Here is a 19,200-nt window from a genome sequence, read left to right as displayed (position 1 = left end):
TTATCTCTGAACACCCTACACAGCATGGAGCTGGGATCCACAGTAACCACAGTTCTGTCCTCTGCCCCCAGATTGCGCTGCCGCCGCTGTGTCAACAACCACCAGGTCTGGCCACCCCCTGATGGTTCTGACTGCACCTCAGACCTGGCTCAGTGGAACCATAGCACTGATAAGCGGGGGCTCAAGGATGAGGTACTCCAGGCTGCTTGGGATGCTGCCTCCACTGCCATCACCTTTGTCTTCCACCAGCGTTCCCATGAGGAGCAGCGGGGCCTCCACCTTTAACCAGCTGGTCTGGTGTGTAGCTGTTAGAGGAAAGAGGTGGGGAAAGGGGACTCCCTGCCCAATAGGGCACTGTTGAATTTTGTTCTCTGAGAGAAAAATCAAGAAGGGCTGCATGATGTTTGCCCAAAATTTATTTTATAAGAAAAACTTTTTGGTTAAAAAAAAGAAAGGAATAAAGGTATGAAAGGGACTGAGGCCTGGAAGCAGCATGGTAAGCCCAGCAGAGGAGAGGCCTAGTAATGGGCACTCCTACACTTCACTAAAGCCTGGGTACCTGCTTGAGAAACGAAAGCAGGAACCCTGGGGCAGGGAAGGGGACGGGGGCTGTCCTCAGTGATTGATGACCACTGAAACCTCCTGGCCCAGGGTACTGGGTGAGGAACCCAAAGGCTCCAAACCCAGGTGTGGGAATGCCTTTGCTGGGCCCCATCAAGGCCTCCAGGACTTCAGTGCAAGGGAAAAAGGAAAAAAAGAGAAAAAAAGGTAGCAGAAAAAGAAAGACAGAATTGGTGGTTAGGAGTTCTGGGCAGCCCATGCCTCAGCCCCTGCAAGCTGATGGTACTGAGCATGGGCCCATGAGGCATGGGCCCATCACATGGTGCTGACATAATCTGCGAAGGCTTGGGATGAGTCCCACGAGTCGCTAACCACATGGCAGGTGGCCCGGAGCCGCCGGATGGCTTCCCTGGCTGTGACTGCATCCTGGTCCAGCCAGTTTTGGAAGAGGCGCAGGTGACCAAAGGCCCCACGGCCCCAGCGCTCCAGCCGCTTGGCGAACTCCAGAAGCCCATCTGGCTTGATGCAGTTGGAACTAGTAGGGGTGAGGATAAGAAACCCAGGAATCAATTAATCCCTGGTCTGTATCCCTGCTGATTTATCCCTTGTCATTCCCCACCCCCACGGGTACCTGATATCCAGCTGACAGAGAGAGGAGGATGAATCTTCCGAGAAAACATCTGCCAGGGCCAGTAGGCCAGCATTCCCTGGGGAGATGGGGAGAAATGCTCATCACCTTTACCCCAGAATAGGAAACAAAGGTTTCCCAACCCAATTCTGGCTGGAGAGAAGCCCAGCCTCCTAAAGCCCCAGCACAACTATCCCAACCCCTGTCTTCTCTGTGGAGAGGTCTGTACCTTCCCCCACTGAGTTTCTAAGTCAGAGGACTGGCTCCTTCCCCCTCTCCCTCCTCAGGGCCCTGTCCCCACCCAGGCGGTTCCCTGGCAGCCGGAGGCCCTTCAGTGTGGAGTTGCCCTTCATAGCAGCAACCATCTCGGGCAGAAATTGGGCTGGGCGCTTCTCAAACAGACGGCAGAAAGAGAAGGTAATCTCTGTAAAGAAAAATTGCAATAAGTTCTGGTGGCAGCCTGAGAACTGGTGCTGCCCCACCTGCCCCCAGGGCCTTAAAAAGGGTTATAAGCATTTTATAGAGTCCCAGAAGGAGAAAATAATTTGTCCAAACCCTCAAGCAAGGTTGCAACTAAGTCAGGATTCAAACCAGAGACTGAACCTATGGGGAGACTCTTTAGATGGCCAGTTCTCCATTCATTTCCTTTTATGCAGGGGCGGACATTAGTGACAAGTCTATGGGGGGGCCCTGATAGCACATGTATCCCTTCCCACCACTATCATTTCGGTCAGCTAGTGGAAGGTAAGAAAACTTTTAGGTGAGGTACTCTACAAGTGAATAATTTCCCATGTTTAGTATAGGAAGGTTTAGGTTGGGGACCTTCTAGAAGGAAGGTGATGCAGGTTCTATAATTTTATGAGGACGTAAGACTAAGAAAAGAACAGTGGCTTGCTGACTCAGTGAGACCGTGGCAATTCTGCAGTGAGGACCAATGAGTCCCTGGGTTCTGGATGAAGGACTTACCTTGAAGAGTCAGATTCTGTAGCAAAAAGAGCACCTCACTCTGACAGTCAGCCAGATTCATGTCATGGAAGCTCAGCCTCTTTAGGGTTAGGTTGTACTCTGGATTGGGAGAAAGTTCATGGACCTTAGCTTTCCCAAAGAACAAAGTCCCCTTCTACTCTCTTCCCTTTGTCATTCTAGCTGGATCATACCTTTGAGTGTCTGCAACACAAGCCCAAAATCTTGGGGAGATGCAAAGGTGGCACTATCCAGGGAGAGTTGCTGCAGAGAACCTGAGGCCTTCAGTACAGAGCAGAGCAGTGGGGCTGGCTGGGCTCCCCGTGGAAATCCCATCTCCAGCTGTTCCAGGCAGTTTTCTGGATATGGTAGGGAGGGAAGATTCCAACTGGTCATATCTACTTCACTCCCATTGCAGGTCTCATCCTGTCCTTAAGGGATTCACTGAAAAATCATTTATTCATCAACTTGTCCTTGAGTGCCTATATATGCTGGGCAGTATGCTAATACATAATTTAGTCCTTGCCCTTAACGGTGCTTTTAATCCAAGATGACTACTCAGACACAAGTATAATAAAAGAGTATGCAGACTGGTGGGCTCAAGTGGCACCAGTGGTGGAGAACCTGCCTGCCAATACAGAAGACATAAGAGACGTGGGTTTGATCCCAGGACCGGGAGGATCCCCCAGAGAAGGAAATGGCTATCTACTCCATCCAGTGTTTTTGCCTGGAGAATCCCGTGGACACAGGAGCCTGGTGGGCTGCGGTCCGTGGGAGTCACAAAGAAGTGGACACGACTGAAGCGACTTAGCACATGCAGAATGGTGGGATATGAGACACGTAGGAACTAAGGGAACATACAGCACTGATGGGGACCCATCAGTTTGGTCAGTTCGGTTCTTGGTTCAGACCCCTTTCTGGAGTGGATGTGCCAGTGACTCCCTACTAGGCTAGTGTTGGTCTGAGATCTATCCAACCCATGGTTATCTTTAAAACTGAAATTCACCCGGTCGTGTCCAAGTCTTTGTGACCCCATGGACACTACAGTCCATAGAATTCTCCAGGCCAGAATACTGGAGTGGGTAGCCTTCCCTTCTCCAGGGGATCTTCCCAACCCAGGGATCAAACCCAGGTCTCCCACATTGCAGGAGGATTCTTTACCAGCTGAACCACCAGGTGACCCATCTTTAAGATTAGCAGGCTCTAAAGGGAACAAATTATAGATAAGCCAGGAATGTGGTGGTTTAGAGACCTGGGTTAGAGACCTTTTGCCCGGCCCACACAAATACACTGGCACATTTGTGAGGAAATACATGCACACAATGCTTCACCTGGTATCTCCTCATCCCCAATTACGTTGCTAGGAGGCCCTGCATTCCCAGGCACAGCTGGGTTGTCCCTCTGGCTGGGGTGGTCCACACGGATAGAGAGGACCCGCAGCAGGGGCAGGGCTCGCACAATGGCACGTGTCAGCTCCAGGATGGGCAGTGGTGAGAACAGGTCACTGAGATGCAGGGCACGGAGGCGGCATCCAGCCTGGCCTGACAGGGCCCGCAGGCTGTCCAACAGACGGAAGATATTAGAGCCCAGGCCTACGGCAGGAAAGACATTAGGTCAGTCGTGGGAGTTACATCAGGGATAACATTCAGAGACAGCTTCACATATCTCTATTGATTAAACTACCAAATCTGAGCTTCGGATCAGATTATTTTCAATGATTCTCAATTATTTATCCATTGTCTTGCTTTTTCCTCAGGTAACCAGCTGACTGGTGTCTACTCTACTGGGTCATGCCCTCAAGCATCAGTCAGGCCAGAGTCACAAAACATGATAGAATGTGGGGCAGCATGTGGCTGCTAGCTGAATGATGGGCCTAGACAACAGCAGAGACCTCTGGACTTTTCCTGTAGGTCATGGGTAACATCTAAACTAAGCTGGAGAATGACAATGATCCAACAGGGAATACTTTAAAAGTGTCATTGGGTGGGAATGGGGCAGAAAACCATATCCTACAGAAGGGAGTAGGATCCAGAAAGGTTAGGGTAATTTATGCTACAAAGCAAATAATTCTGTGGAAGCTACACCTTTATCTTTGGACTGAGCAGGCTCCTGTTGATTCATTTAACTAAACTAACCAGCCCCTTGTAAATACAGTTTTTTTTTTCTTTTTCGCTAGATAAGTCCTGAGCAGATCTTGTTCCTACCTGATAACAAAAGGATGTGCTGGGAACTGGGGAAATAGAGTACTGTGAAAATAAAAGGATGGGTACTTAACACCCAGGCTAGCTTACATCAGTGAAGACTTTCCAGGCAGGTCCTAAACATAAAAGGCTAAAAGGTAGAAGAAGAGGGACTGGCAGAGTAAACTTGGCATATATCAAGACCTGAAGGAGAAAGTAGCAGGTTCCAAGAGCTGAAAAATTCTCAATGTGTCTGGTGTGTGAAGTATAAGGGAGGGAAGCATTCAACTATAGAGGTGAGCAGCTGTAAGAACATGAATGACCCTGTAAGTAAAACTTAAAAGTAGGTGACAAGAAGCCACTCAATTTTTAGATGAATGAGTGACAGATTTGCACTTTGAAATTACTTGGATTGTGGCATAAACAACTATGGTGAGTATGGAGGAACCACTGAAATGATCAATCCAGGTGAGAAGTAATGATAATCTGAATTAAGGATGTGGAGATGATTCTCAGAGATTGTAAAGATACAACTTGTATCTTTAATATATGTAGAGTAAGAGATATATCTTTAATGTATGTGGAGTTAAGAATCCAGGTTTCTTTTGGGCAACTGAATCATTTGTGATGTCACTGAGAACAGAAGGAAGATGCATTCAGCTTGGGGAATGTGGTTTATAAATACTGTGGTTCCTAGTTGTCAGATGGAAAAACTGGTCTGGAGTTAAGATATGTGCTAATGTCACAATGGGGGTGTCTTCAGCATGGTTGGCCTTTGAAATCAAGGAAATGGACAAAATTGTACAGGAAATGTGTAAAGGGGGAGAGCTTTGAGAAACTCTGAATATTAAGGCAAATAATGTCCAGAAAGGGAGAAAAAGTCAGAAAATTTTGAGGTAGTAGAAGTGAGACTATTACATGAAGAAGAAAATGTAGAATAATAGATGTTGTCAAGAATTAATACGAGGACTAAAAAGTATGTATTGGACTTAGCAACAGGATGACCTTGGTCACCTCTAGGTCCACAATGCAGTAGAGGGAGTGTAAGCAAGGCTGAAGTGGCTGTGAGTAGATGAAAGCACAGATGACTCGTAAGGTTGTCTATGAAGAGCAGGAGAGGAATATAAGGAGAGGAATAAGTGGAATATATGGAGGAGATATGGTGGTAGTTTTTGGTGGATACCTGATCCAGAGAAGAGAGGCAGCATTAAGTAGTGCTTTAAAAGCATGAGTTTTGGAGCCAGGTTACCTGGGTTTGAATTCTAGGTCTATTATTTATCAACTTACCCTGGGCAAGTCACTTGGCTTCACAATTGTAAGGATTAAACCAGTTAATAAAGAATATTTAAAGTATGCCAGGCACATAGTAGGCAGTATATAAAAGTTCCTATTAAGGCGTTTGAAAAGCAAGCTTTCCTAGGGAGGTGAGGGTATGGATCCGGAGCACAAGCAGATGAGTTAACCTTAGGACAGCCATTTATCCCACTGTGATGAAGAAAAGTGCAAATGTAGAAGCTTATAGGTTGGTTAACAAGTTGAAGAGTTCATGTGTGATGGCTCCTATTTTCTCTGTGAAGCAGGTGAAATTTGCTAAGAAAGGAAAAGAGGAAAGGATTTGGAAGTACAGTAGGAATGGAGCTGACATTGCAAACAGGGTTCATATGAGGTTGATGACCAGGAATGTATATAGTACACCAATCTACAATTGTGTGACTTTAGCAGCATTCAGCAACATAGGCAGATTCCTGGGTTTAGTCAGAACTGAAGTTTGGCTAGCTGGGCACAACAAGGTGGGCAAGAACTGAGGACCGTTAGGCAGGTTGCTGGTCTGATCTTTTTTAAAAAACACAAGTGTCCCACATCTTTTTGTACAGCTCGTTTGATATGATAGGTAAGATCCAATCTCAGCCCTCTCCTTGGGCCTATGTACATTATACTCTCCCACCTGCCCTTGGTTAGCCTACCATATCTAAAGTAGACTCTTCAGATTCTCACTGCTCCTCAGGAACCCCTGCTTCCAACTAGATCAAGCCATAGACCGTATGTCCATCTTCTGTAGCACTGAATCTGCCACCAAGTCTCCTCCCTGAGGTGGGTAGGGCCACATCTCTGGCTTCCTGATCATTTCCCCTACTCCCCCCCGACAGTGCTGGGCACAGCTGGTGCTGCTGGGAGACCCAATCCCAGCCCTTCAGGGAACTCACCATTATAGGAGAGTGTGAGGCTCTCCAGAGACACCCAGGAGCTCAGCAGGTGGCACAGTGTCAGAGCCGCCTCTGTGGAGAGTGGAACTGTGAAAAGCTCCAAGGTGGAAATGCTGCGGAATCGTTGGGAGGCTTCCAGTGCTGGAAGCCCCAGGCAGCTGGGATCTGATCCATCCAAAGCTCCACAAGCCACTTCCCCAATCTCCATCTCTTCCCCATCCTCTTTCTCACCCGCCACAATGAAAACAAAGTCATACAGGTCTTCAGATTCTGCACCACACCCCTGACGGGTGCGAGCACCCTTCTTCCCTGCAGCTCGCTTAAAACGCTTTAGGGGCTTAGGCTGTGGGGCTGAGCTGGCTGGAGCCCGTTTAGATGAGGATGTGGAAGAAGAGGAAGCAGAGGCAGAGGAGGTGGTGGCTGGAGCAGAGGGTGGGCGTTTGGTGCCAGGAGCCTCATGGGAGGTGGCTGGAGGGAGTGGCTCCCTCTTAGAGTCTGTGCCGCCTGCTGTCAGGCTTTCCTGTGTGCTCCGGCGTGTTACCCGAGTGGCAGGTGCAGCTCTGGCCGTCTGCTTGGCTTCACTCTTACGCCGTGAGGCCATCAGAGCTGCAGCACATCGCTCAGCAGCATCTCGGCGAGGCCGGCGTGAGCCCAGCAAAAGGGACCCTTCATCTCGGGATGGGGCCCGGCCTCGGGAGGCCTCTCCACAGAGGCGGCAGGGCAGACCGCCAGGGCCTGGCTGCCAGAAGCCAGCACTCATGGTGAGGATAAGAATGAAAAGGGCTGACTCGGGCACAGGCCAGGAGTACAGCGACACCTGGCTGACAGCCCCATGGTGAATAAGCTGATGTAACAGCTGCCGAAGTGACTGCTGAGCAGCCACATCGGAGAACAGCAAGTGGCGGAACTTAAGGGTGTGCAGGGAACTGGCCAGGGTCTCCAGAACCCTGCGGTTGGGCTCAGCCACCAGCTCAGTTGCACCCTGCAGCATGTTGCAGATGGTGAGCTGCCGGACATGGCGGGAGCTATGCAGGAGAGGTGAGAAGCGCTGGTCACAAAGACGCCTGTCAGAAGACACATCAATGGTCCCACGTAGAACATGGGAAAAAAAGGCCTCCATAAACTTGGCTCGCCAACAGGTCACACTCTGAAAAGCAGAGAACATTCCAGACAGCTGTGATACTAAGTGCTACCCATGGGATCGAGTTTCCTTCTTTCCAATAGCTAGCTATTTACTAAGCCAGGTAATGTTCTAAATAACATGCAAATTCACTTAATCCTCACATCTTTGAGGTATATATTACTATTAGATCCAATTTACAAGTAAGAAAAACAAGGCACAAATGTTATTGCCTGTGGTTACATAATTAAGTGGTAGGATTAAGATTTGAAACCCAGGAGGGAATTCCTTGGCAGTCCAGTGGTTAGGACTCTGAGCTTTCACTGCCAATGGCCCAGGTTCAATCCCTGGTTGGGGAGTAAGAGTTCCACAAGTTTGTGTGGTGCAGCAAAACACAAAACCTGAACTCAGGAAATTTGGTTCCAGAGACAATTTTGCCAAAATGTCTTCAAGTGAAACACTTCTGTAAGTTATTTCATGTTTATTTTTAGGATCTGATCCTACCTTTTCATTCTTCTTGCTGCCACCTTTGTTAAGCCCCTTATTACCTAACACCTGGTACTTCATTAGCTTCCTGATTGCTCTCCTTGTTTCCCTTCCCAAATTTATGCACAAGTCCACTGGGTTAATCTTTGTATTTAAAAACAACTCTGATTACACTATTCTCCAGTACCCCTATTGAATCCCCACTGCCAAGGGGATCAGGGCAGCAGCACATTTGAAGTTCCTTAGCCTGGTAAGGAAAGCTGTCCACAATATGGCCTCTGCCTACCTGAGAAGCTGTATCTCCCACTTGCTCATGAAAGCTCTGCTTTGGCAAAACTGGTCACCTCATGGACCCAAACCTGCCTTTGTCCCTTCCTACGCCTGCCAGAAATGCTCTCCATTGCCCAGTCAAACAGACTCCCTGAAAGGACCTATCAGCATTTTGCTCTTTGAGGCTGTTCATTTCTCCCTGAGGTAGATCTCACTGACTGCCCCCTTTCTACTCCACCTCCTACTTCTCTTGGAACTCATCCCCGACTATTCATGTCTTTAGACGATGGTAAATATGTCTCATGGTGTTGTTGCTCTGCCTGTGTACGTGTCTCATCCCAACCAGATTAGAAATTCCTGGAGAGGAGGGACCAAGTCTTAGTTTTCTCCAAGGCAGTACTTGGATGGATATGAGGTTTCACCAGGCTATTCTGATACATTTAGGAGAACTCTGAACACAAGTGATTTTTAACCTTTGGAATACATCAAATTTACTGTGGACTTTTTCTCCAAAATTCATATGCCATGTATCCAGACTTGGTGATTACATCTGAGGTAAGATCCAAGCATCTTTATTTTCAAATCTCCCCCCAGATGATTCTGATGTATATATCAGAGATTAGGAAATACTGCTGCCTACCTCAAAAAGCAAATACTTCTCTAAATCCCCATTCTCTCCTAAGGTGCATAGAAAGTGATGACTGAAAAGTGCCAGCTCTGCCACATACTCAACCTCTTTGAACCTCTTCATTTGTAAAATGTGAATAATATCACCTTCACAGGTTTGTTGTAAAGATCAAATGAGACTATAAGTGTAAATTAAAGCACTTTGTAAAATACAAAATGTAACTTTACTGTTAATGATAATTACCCTACATGGGAAATGGACTTTATGGAGGCAAAGCCTGTTAAGCAGGGTGCTTATTCAGCCTGAAGCAAAGGTAGTAAGGGCCTGAGGTTCCTCAAATCTAAAAATAAGACACTTCTTTTGGCTTCTACCCTACCTCCATACACTCCTCCTACCAGACTGGCCCTCAAAAGAGGTTCTTGTCAGGAGCTAGGCTCCTATTCTCAGGCAAAAGTGTCATTCCCTTTGCTCGAGCTGTTCCCTGAGACTGCTGTAATAATCAGGAATGACTTCATGTTTGAGCTAACTGCATGGCAGCAATAAGAAAGGCCCCTCCAGCAGCAGTGTGGGGGCATGAGGGGAGCAGGAAAAAATACCTGGCAACCAAATCTCTACTTAGCCTTAATGGAAGTAAAGAAGGTATTCCTGAATCCTTCAATCCATCCTCAACACATTTTTCACATATTTGCTGGCCCACACAGTCTTAAAAGATACTTGCAGGTAACCCTAGCAAAGCTTCAACTTCACAAGTGAAGTAGATGGTTACTATGAGATCTGGGTCTAAGATAACAGACAAATGTGAAAATCAAGGTGTAAGTTTCCAACTATACGGCGTGTGGAATATGAACTTTAGATAACTAAGTACTTGCGTTTTTCAGACATTTTATTGGTTCATGAAGGCAATGGGAGAGAATACTTGGAACACCTCAGACTTGTGATAAGCAGTGAAAGCAACATGACATAGTGATTAAGAGCATGTGCTCCAGAGCCAAGCTGCCACAACTGGATAGGTCTGCCATTCACAAACTGAAACTTTAGGCAAATCACTTTTCCTCTGTTTGTTTCATCATATATAAACTAAGGAAGATAACTATACTTACATGACAGAATTATCAAAATCAAATGTGTAAAAAACTTAGCTGACAACTATCAATGGGTCCTTTTTGATGAATTAATGCATAAGTAGATAGCAACTCACTGTCACTTTATTCTATCACCACCTTGTACAAGATTCTATGCTAAAATTTCAAAGCTGAAAAGTAACCTGAGAGATCTAGTAGTCCAAGCCACTCATTTTGTGGACTTGTACACTATAGTTCAGACAATGCAAAGTAACTTGAATATTTTCTTTTGGGAAGTGACACACCACCAAAGACGTGAAGTGGCATTTGCTTACCAACGCAACTAATCCTTGGCCCATCCACAGTGGGCTGGTAGCTCAGGTACTGGTCAGGAAGAAATGTATGTACAAACCAGGGAGAGCTAAATATTTTCTTGTACTAAACTTTTAGAGCCATACTCAAACTATATATTGTCCTATATATTGTTGTTTTTCTGATAACAGGAATAGTTTATGGAAGCAAAAAATCGTGTAAACAAACTTTTTGGAGTGTATATGTGACAAGCCATAGGTATTTGTGTTTATAACACTGAGACAATTCTGAACAGTTTCAAATTCTGGGCTTCTTAAAAAGATTATACCACCACATCATTAAATGTTTTTACCACTACATATTTAACTATTTCTAGAATGACATTTTTACCACTACGTATTTAACTATTTCTAGGCAATGGCAGCCCACTCTAATCCTCTTGCCTGGAAATCCCATGGACGGAGGAGCCTGGTAGTCTGCAGTCCATGGGGTCACTACGAGTCAGACATGACTGAGCAGCTTCACTTTCACTTTCCCTTTCATGCGTTGGAGAAGGAAATGGCAACCCACTCCAGTGTTTTTGCCTGGAGAATCCCAGGGATGGGGGAGCCTGGTAGGCTGCCGTCTATGGGGTTGCACAGAGTCAGACATGACTGAAGTGACTTAGCAGCAGCAGCAGCAGAATGACTTTATTAATATTTTGAAAATATGGATGTACTATTTAATAATTTCTATATTATTGAATACTTAAATAGTTTATAACTTTTTATATTACATTTTGCTATAATGAACATCTGGAAATAAATCTTCATGAGTATCTCAGTTTTTATATACCATAAAATATAATTTTAGTTGAAGAATTTGAGCATTTTTTAAAAGACTCTTGACAGTTATCACCAGATTACCCACCAAGAAAGTTGTAGCATTTCTGCTCCCGCCAACAACATATTAAAATGCAAGTTCTGCCTACCCCTGGAATTATCTTTTAAAGAGGTATAATTTTACTTTCCCATTTTTTTATTATTAATGAAATTGAACTTTTTTTTACTTTATTGGAAATTTTTGTATACTTCGTGACTTATCCAAATCTTTATTCATTTTATTTTACTGTTTGCCTTTGTCTTATTCTCTGTATCCTTTTATTTTGCAAATATTGGTGCAAACATTCCTATTTTCCTAGTTTATGCACCTTTTAAATTGTGTTTGGGCTTCCCTGGTGGCTCAGACCGATAAAGAATCTGCCTGCAAAGACCTGGGTTCCATCCCTGGGTTGGGAAGATCCTCTGGAGAAGGAAATGGCAACCCACTCCAGTATTCTTGGCCTGGAGAATCTTTCACTAAATTGTGTTTATAGTGTTCGCATTTTATGTGGCCAAATGTGTCTATATATATATATTTTTTTGTTCTATCCATTTACTAGCACTTTCTACCCTGAGACTAGATAACCAGTCACCTTTATTCTTTTTAAAAATTGTTTTGTGCTTTTACTTTTTACAAAGTAATCTTAACCTATATAGAAATTGAGTATACTATAAAATGAAGCTCTTTTTTAATTTTAAATTTATCTTTTAATTGAAGGACAATTGCTTTACAGAATTGTGTTGGTTTCTGCCAAACAAGACTCTTAACTTTATTTTTTCCAAATGGTTAACCAATTAGTAGAGAACCATTTATTGAATAATCCTTTATTTCCTCATTGCTTTGTTTCCAGAATATATATTTTATTCTACAGATCTCTTAATATACACATGTACTAGTACTACACAGTTTGAAATATTATTGCTTTATAATAGGGCTGTGTCTATCTTGCTCACCACTGTATATTTAGAACCTAGCATAGTGCCTGGAACTGTACAGTCACTCAATAACTTTGATTATGAATGAAGTGAAGGTTACTGTTATGCAAAAGTGGGAAGTAAAAGAAGACACCCTCTGGAATGGATATGTTCCAAGTTAAGACCTTTGTGTAGGTGACTGTGAGGCCATTAGGCCTGGGGCTTCCTAAATATTCTGAAATACTCTGAGACAAGGAAACAGCTAACAAACAGACATTTCTTTCCAGGAAGCTTGAAATAATGGTGGAAAAAGCTTTCTCAAAGAGAAAGATATTACAATCTCCATCACTTCCTAGTCAACCATACTACTTGGGAAACACTGTGACCAAGTGAATCATGTTTCTTTAAAGACTGCAGAAAGCTATTTCCATTTTCTAACATTCTTGTGTCCACTTCTCTTCCTCTTATGGCCTAAATCCTGTACATAATGCCTGATAATTTCGTTGGCCTCAGTGTCTGTGCTGAACTCCAGGAACTGCATCTAGATCTCGAAGTGGGAAGCCAAAGGATATGGAGCTGAATGTTACTGAACCTAGTGTATACTCACAAAATAAATCTGCAGTTCCTGATAAGAGCTTGTTATTCTGTCATCTGGCCTCATTCACCATGTAACGCCCGATTCATATGATTACTTCCTAGGAGAGACTTTCTTGTTCTCTTTTCCTTCAACCTCCTTGCTACACTCAGTCATACAACTTGCCCTGCCATACATGAGGTATTTGTTTGCAGATTTCCCCAGTAAACTGATAGTTTCTCAAGACTAGGGATTGTGTCTGCACTTAAAATATTTAGCATAAGACATGGTATGTGGTAAGCTGGAGTAAATGTTTATTGAACTTAGTCTGTCCTGTCACCTGATTATGCAGCAGCAACAGAGATGAGAGCTCCAGTGAGTTATATCTGAACCAATGAATAATAGAATCTTAGGGCTAAGAGGAGTCCTAAAAGTCATCTTGTCCAACATCTCCAACAATGCTGAATTTGTTTTACAATACCCTTGTGTCAGGTGGTTATCTAAATTCCATTAAACACTTAGTAATGGGAAGCTTATTACCTCTGGAATTAGCTTGTTTCATCAGCAATAAGCTCACAGTTTAAAAATTCTACCTTCAGCTTAGCAAAAATTTATCTTCCTTTAGCTTCTACCCCGAAGAAACCTATTAATCCCTATTTCAGATATTTCAAGACAGTTCATATTGCTTTAGTCTTCTTTTTCAGGAATATCTCCAGTCTTCCAAATGTGACTCACAAGATGTGGCTTTGACTTCTTTTTCCATACTCCAGGGATAGCCTGACCCCTGCAGAGTCAAGCAGGTCTATCATCCCCCGTGTCCTTCAGTCTACATTATAGTTACATTAGTTCACACAGTTGAGGATACAGTCATTATATGAGTGGCTTCAGCACACTGTAGACTAAACTCCCTTAATCTTTTTTATACTAGCTGCTGCTAAGCCAGATCCCTCCACCCACTACCCTGAGGTCATGAAATTGGAATTTTTTAGACTCAAGAGTTGGTTTATTCTGTTCAATTTCATCCTGTTAGGTTTGACCATTCTTCCAGTCCTATCAAGACCTGAATCCAGGTTCTGCCATCCAATATGATCACTATCTCTCCCTGTTTTATGTCACCTACAAACATGGTGAACAAGCAAGTCAGTGACAAGTGTTAAACAGGAAAGGACTTTGTGACAAGCCACTGGAGGCCTCTTCTCAAATTCATTCCATGCCTGCCCCTGCACTTTACCAGTACCCAGCTTGTGTTTGTGTGCTATTCCTGCTTTCACCATGCAAAGTCAGGCCAGAGTTCTACCTGGTGCCTTAACTTACTTCCAAACTGGAAGGCCTTGTCTTCATCAGCTCATCCCATAGTCGGCGCCAAATGGCCTGAGTGGAGAGTCCTGTAGAGAGAAATATCACATTTACTTGGCTGCTCCTTGGTCTCCAAGACTGAAGTACATCAGCCTTTTAATGTCCTTTCCTAGGTTCACAGCAGCAATATGGCAGACTGGTAAAGAGCACTGGCTCTAAAGACAGACTGTTTGGGTTTAAATATCAGCAAACCACAGTCTCGCTGTGTGACCTTGAGCAAGTTACTTAATTTTTCTGTACCTCAGTTTCATTATCTACAAAATGTAGTTAATAATAGTGATTTTGCAGAATTGATGAAAATATTAAATAAGTTTCTCCAGATAGAGTGCCTAAGACAGTGCTTGAGACAATGATGAATGTTAGCTGTTAACGTGTATTCAACGAGGAGCTTAGGAGGTAGTCTGATAAAACAGAAAAACTAACATTTCAAAAGATCTGGGCTCGGGAATTCCTGGCAGGCCAGTGGTTAGGACTTGGTGCTTTCACTGCCAGGGCCTGAGTTCAATCTCTTGTTGGGAAACTAAGATCCCTCAAGAAATGAGGTAAGATCAAAAAAGCCCAAAACAAAAGATCTGTGTTCTGCCTGGCTTTGTTCTTAATTGTGGTGTGCCTGTGGTTTCATTTTTATTAGTATAATGGGGATCAAATACTTGTTTTGTGTTTCACAGGACATTGAGAAATCAGATAAGAAAATAGGTGTGAGGGTACTTTTTGAAAAGCATGAAGTTCTATGCAGGTATCAAGTGTCATATTTACCTGAAGAACATCATGGTGCCTTGCTTACAATCACTGAGAAAGAGACAGAAAAACACTCACCTTTCTTGAGGGCAGTTTCCTCAATCCTCTCCAAGTAATATATATTGAGCAGAGGTAAGATGCTTTGAAGTATTGGGCCTGGGAGGGCTACAAAAACCAAACACAAAATTTACTTTTTTCTCCCAGGGTTGCAAGCATTATTTATTCTACTGGAAAGGAAAACAGAAAGACTTCTCATTTGACAAGTAGAACCTTTAGAAGCTAACCTAAGTCTAATTCAAACTCTGGTCCACTTATCTTCAGACACTTAGTTCGCAGCGGGAATTTCAGAGGCATGCACATCTTCAAGGGTGAGATAATCCCACAAAGCAAGCAGATGGGCTCATTTAGGAGCTGGCAGTTCACTTCTGCCCAAGCATAATGAACCATTCTGCATTTAAAAGGTCCTATTGAATATGTGTGATTAAAAAAAGTCCTTTATAATCTGAGCCCTACTAACTTCTCCAGCTCCCTGCTTTGCCCCCCATACTTCAGTCATACTAAACTACCTTTTTTCATTTACCTACCTCCCTGCTTTCTGCCTCTGTGCCTTTGTTATGCTGTTCTCTCCATCAGGAATGTTCTTGCCATTTTCAGCATATCAACTACTCATCTTTCATGTATCATATGCCCTTTACTAAGCCTTTCCTGAATTCCCTTCTCACTCTTCCAGACTGGCTACTTCCATCCTTTGGGCTCCCACTGTATCCTGAACTAGTACTTTCCTATGAAGAATAGAAATAATTAGGTTCTATACTCTTAATTCAATATATCTTAAAAACAAAACTCGCTCCTGCTAACTTCCCTAGATTTGAGAGGCATTACAATATTGTGGCTATATGGTATAGTCTCTAGAGTTGGACAAAACTGGGTGAAATCCTGATTGTATCACTTAGTTAATTATGAATTCATGGGCAAATTAATGTCTTTGAGCCTCAATTTCCTTAATCTTAAAATGGAAATAATAATAACTACATCTTAAGATTGTTGTGAAAATTAAAGACCATACTTGTAGACTTGAAGAGATCAGACTTGAAGACTGTACCTGGCCATAATTTCACTAAACTTTAGCTATTATTATTCCTATCTTGTCAAAAGCTTCTCTGTCCTGCCAAGAACATGTTTTAAGATCTTGATACCTAAGGGAATTCTTTTAAAACTTACATTCCAGGATCTTTTATCTTTACTTGTGCGGTAACTGAATCCTGATATCCAAGAGCTTAGTACAATTCTTTGTACATAGTAGGTACTCAATGTACCCACTGAAGAAAAGCATTAATTCTCTATGCGAATATACTAATGAAATCTCTCTACTGCATTCAAGATAAAGTCCAAGTTCCATATCCTGGCATTCAAGGTATAACATACCTATTCTATTCCTCATTATATCCTTTCCTGCTGCCTCTACTTATTTTCCCCTTCTCTCTCCCTACACAAAGAAATGCTAGTGCACTACTTCCAGGAAGGCTTTCTTGGCTGTTAGCCCACACTGAGACCTTGCTCCAAAATAGCACTGCTAGCAGGCCTCTTACTTGGCCCTTCTAAGAGGCCTAACTTGATTCAGCTCTTTCTGTGTGACTGTCCACTTGGGCAAGGCCCATAGGAGCTCTTCCTCCTCTGTCCCTCCAATATGCTCCTCTCTGTATAGCTATCCCCTTTCACAGACAGAGATTCTCATCCCCTATTGTTCACAAACTCTTCTCTATCTTTCCTCAATCTTCTGAAGCCAGGCTCTTCCTTGCTTCTTTCCGTGTGTGTGTGTCAGTTGTGTCCGACTCTGCAACCCCATGGACTGTAGCCCACCAGGGTCCTCTGTTCACAGAATTTTCCAGACAAGAATACTGGAGTGGGTTGCCATTTCCTCCTCCAGGGGATCTTCCCGTCCCAGAGATCGAACCTGAGTCTCTTGCTTCTTTCTAGCTCATATCTTTAATGCTTTGCCTTCCCAACTTGGGAACTTCACCCTCAGTCCTACTCCCTCTTAGTCAGGTTTAGCATTCTAGAAGCTCTGGGCTGACCAGCCAGATCCACTGTATCTTCTTCCAAATTCCCCAGGACTTTTCTCAGTCTCCTGCCCAGATCCACTGAGACTTTTCTCCCATTCCCCCTAGGTCAGCCTGACCCTATTCTTTTTAGTTGTTGGTCCAGGGCCTCCACAATCCCCTCCCCCTCACCAGGCCTGAGGACTGCTAACAGTCTTCCCTCACCAGACAAGACACTTGGGCCTCTTCACCCCCACTTCACCAAGGGCCTTCCTACATCCTTGGACCTCCTTAACCACTCCACAGCTTTGGGGCTTATTCCTGAAGGTCCAGCTCTCCAAACTTCACGGTCTTTTCACCATATCGGCCTCCTCAGGGTGTAATCCAAATCCCCCGTCCGAGGACCTCAAACCCCGACTCCTGACCTTATGGGAGGCCTTCCTCAGGCCTTCCTCCAGGCAAAGACACCACCACACCCTCTGAGGCCTACACTAGACCCTCTCACCGCCAGGGCCTAGGGCCTCCTCTCCTGCCATCCCCTCCCCCGTCACGGGGCCTTCGGCCTCGCCTGGCCTGGCCTGAGATCTCACCCAACTTCAGCCCAGCCCTCCGGCCCCACCCCCTCACACCAAGCAGTCTGTCAGGCCCAAGGCCTCCTCGGCCCAGGCAGGCCTACCCCCAGACCTCTCACTTTCCTCTCTTTCATACTCACTATCGGTGCCCAGGTCGTCCACCCGCGTTTTCCTCCTCAGCTGCCTGGCTGCCACCAGCAGAACCCAGCCCATGGCCCGGCCTCCTCGCGCCCATCCGCCTGCAGGCCTCTCTCCTTCGTTACTCGGCTTGCCCCGCCGCCGCTGTACTGCCAGGCCCCCTAGACAAGCTGGTCGGCTCACCGTCCCAGGCCCTCATCCCATTGCCCTCGGCCACCCGCCTCTGCTACTCAGCCTGGGCGCCCTCAACCCAGGCCGGGCCTGGCGGTCCCGGCCGCTCTCAGGCCCCGGGCCTTCTTTCACTCCACCCGGACCCAGGCCTCCAAGCGGCGCCGCGCCCCCTCCCAGTTCGGGTTCCCCAGGCCCTCGCCGCGCCTGGGGCCTCCGTGGCCCTTCCCGCCTGTCCGTCATTCGCGCCTCAGTCGATTGCCGACACGCTCCGGGCCTCCCTTCACCCGCTGGCCCTTCCTTGCCGCTCCGGCCAATCCGAGCGGCCTCTGGCGCTCCGAGCCGAGCCCTGTCCGTCAGTCAGTCGCTCACTCAGTTTGGCACCCGAGGCCCTGGCCGTCAGTCAGTTCGCTCCCTCCAGCCCCGGGCCGTCAGAAAGGCCTCGGCGCCCCGAGCCTTTCGGCCGCTCCCACAGCCCCATCCCCTCACGCTCCAGTCGCTTGCTGCCCTCGCCCAGCGGCTTGGCCTCCAGAGTCCCGGCCCCCACGGTCTGTCAGGCAGACAGCGGAGGCCGCGCGCCGTCAGTCTGGTTAGGTTGCCCCGGGCCTGGCCTCCTGGCCTTAGGCCGGGCCTCCAGGCCTCGGCCCCCGCCCCCAAGTAGCAGTGCCATCCCTGCCCGTCCGTTCGACATCCGACATTCTGCAGCCCGACCCAGTCCGAGTGTCACTTCGGTGACCACGGCCCGGCTAGTCAGTCCTGCCTCTTGTCGCCCGGGCTCTGCCCGCTTCACCCCAGACTGGGCCTCCTGGCCTCGCCCCCCGAGCCCCCCAACCAGGCCGCGGTGCGGGTCCACCTGCCAGTTTGGTCTCCGTCTTATCTGTGCCCAGTCCTGCCAGTCACAGAATTCTTGCTCCTACCCGAAGGTCTGGCTTCCAGTGCCCAGGGCTGGGCCTTGCCCCAGGCCTCCTGGCCTCGCCCCCCGCGCCCCCCGGCCGCTGGGCCGCCTCCGTTCGTTGCCAGTGGTAGCCCCTCACCCCGCGACTTACCCCACACCCCGCTTTCCAGAACCCCCATATGGGCGCTCACCGCCCGCCCGCACAGCTCGAACAGGGCGGGGGGAGCGCTGGGGCCCGAGGCCGAGCTCTTCGCTGGCGCCGCCTCCCGGGACGTGGCCTCCATGGTCGTTGCTGCCGCTACCTCACAGAACCAGCAACTCCGGGCGCGCCAGGCCTCGGGCGCCGCCATCTTGGGGAGGTGCGCGAGTCGGCGAGTAGCAGTCTCGGGCCGCCATCTTGAAAAGGTCAGCAGTTAGGACGGTTCCATCGACGATGTGGGGAAGACTGGGAACTGCGCTAAAAAAAAAATCAAGTATTTCTGCATACTTCCCAAGTTTCTTAGAAATCAATAATTCAAATAACCTCACAGGT

The 19,200-nt window shown here is 46.4% G+C and overlaps 2 protein-coding genes and 1 long non-coding RNA gene across 20 annotated transcripts in view; 2 read left to right on the top strand and 1 right to left on the bottom strand.

Moving 5' to 3' along the window:
* The window catches only part of RAD54L (RAD54 like), a 30,377-nt gene extending 25,954 nt beyond the window's left edge, over positions 1–4,423 (top strand). For 4 of the 12 annotated variants that reach the window (XM_081488577.1, XM_081488571.1, XM_081488575.1 and 1 more), the window contains one exon: positions 72–432. In XM_081488577.1, coding sequence (XP_081344703.1) covers positions 72–285 — 214 coding nt within the window. In that variant the 3' untranslated portion in view covers positions 286–432. Of the gene's footprint in view, positions 1–71; positions 433–1,476; positions 1,607–2,335; positions 3,856–3,908 lie in introns of those variants that run through there. The other 8 variants (XR_014053265.1, XR_014053270.1, XM_081488573.1 and 5 more) reach the window with 6 other exon arrangements.
* Positions 399–19,076, bottom strand: LRRC41 (leucine rich repeat containing 41). 7 transcript variants are annotated; one of them, XM_081488559.1, is made up of 11 exons: positions 16,078–17,504; positions 15,441–15,638; positions 14,935–15,021; positions 14,077–14,147; positions 6,537–7,683; positions 3,484–3,744; positions 2,347–2,511; positions 2,156–2,254; positions 1,491–1,613; positions 1,193–1,268; positions 399–1,096 (listed from the first exon to the last, which is right to left on the bottom strand). In XM_081488559.1, the coding sequence occupies exons 4-11, from the start codon at positions 14,101–14,103 to the stop codon at positions 877–879; spliced, it is 2,118 nt and encodes a 705-aa protein (XP_081344685.1). In that variant the 5' UTR covers positions 14,104–14,147; positions 14,935–15,021; positions 15,441–15,638; positions 16,078–17,504; the 3' UTR covers positions 399–876. The 7 variants fall into 7 exon arrangements, with proteins under 7 accessions (XP_081344685.1, XP_081344683.1, XP_081344679.1 ...); XM_081488557.1 differs by having other exon boundaries at positions 17,121–17,476; XM_081488553.1 differs by lacking the exons at positions 15,441–15,638; positions 16,078–17,504 and adding an exon at positions 18,691–19,076.
* Positions 7,526–9,256, top strand: LOC145505768 (uncharacterized). The gene is made up of 2 exons (XR_014053284.1): positions 7,526–8,967; positions 9,096–9,256. It is a non-coding gene; the product is annotated as an uncharacterized LOC145505768 (long non-coding RNA).
* Positions 19,077–19,200: the final 124 nt, after the last annotated feature.

This window comes from Giraffa tippelskirchi, chromosome 5 (assembly GCF_054371585.1).
Source record: "Giraffa tippelskirchi isolate mGirTip1 chromosome 5, T2T-mGirTip1v1.2.pri, whole genome shotgun sequence".
Taxonomy (NCBI): domain Eukaryota; kingdom Metazoa; phylum Chordata; class Mammalia; order Artiodactyla; family Giraffidae; genus Giraffa; species Giraffa tippelskirchi.
The sequence above is the reverse complement of the archived record's forward strand: the minus strand, read 5'-3'. Positions and strand labels throughout refer to the sequence as shown.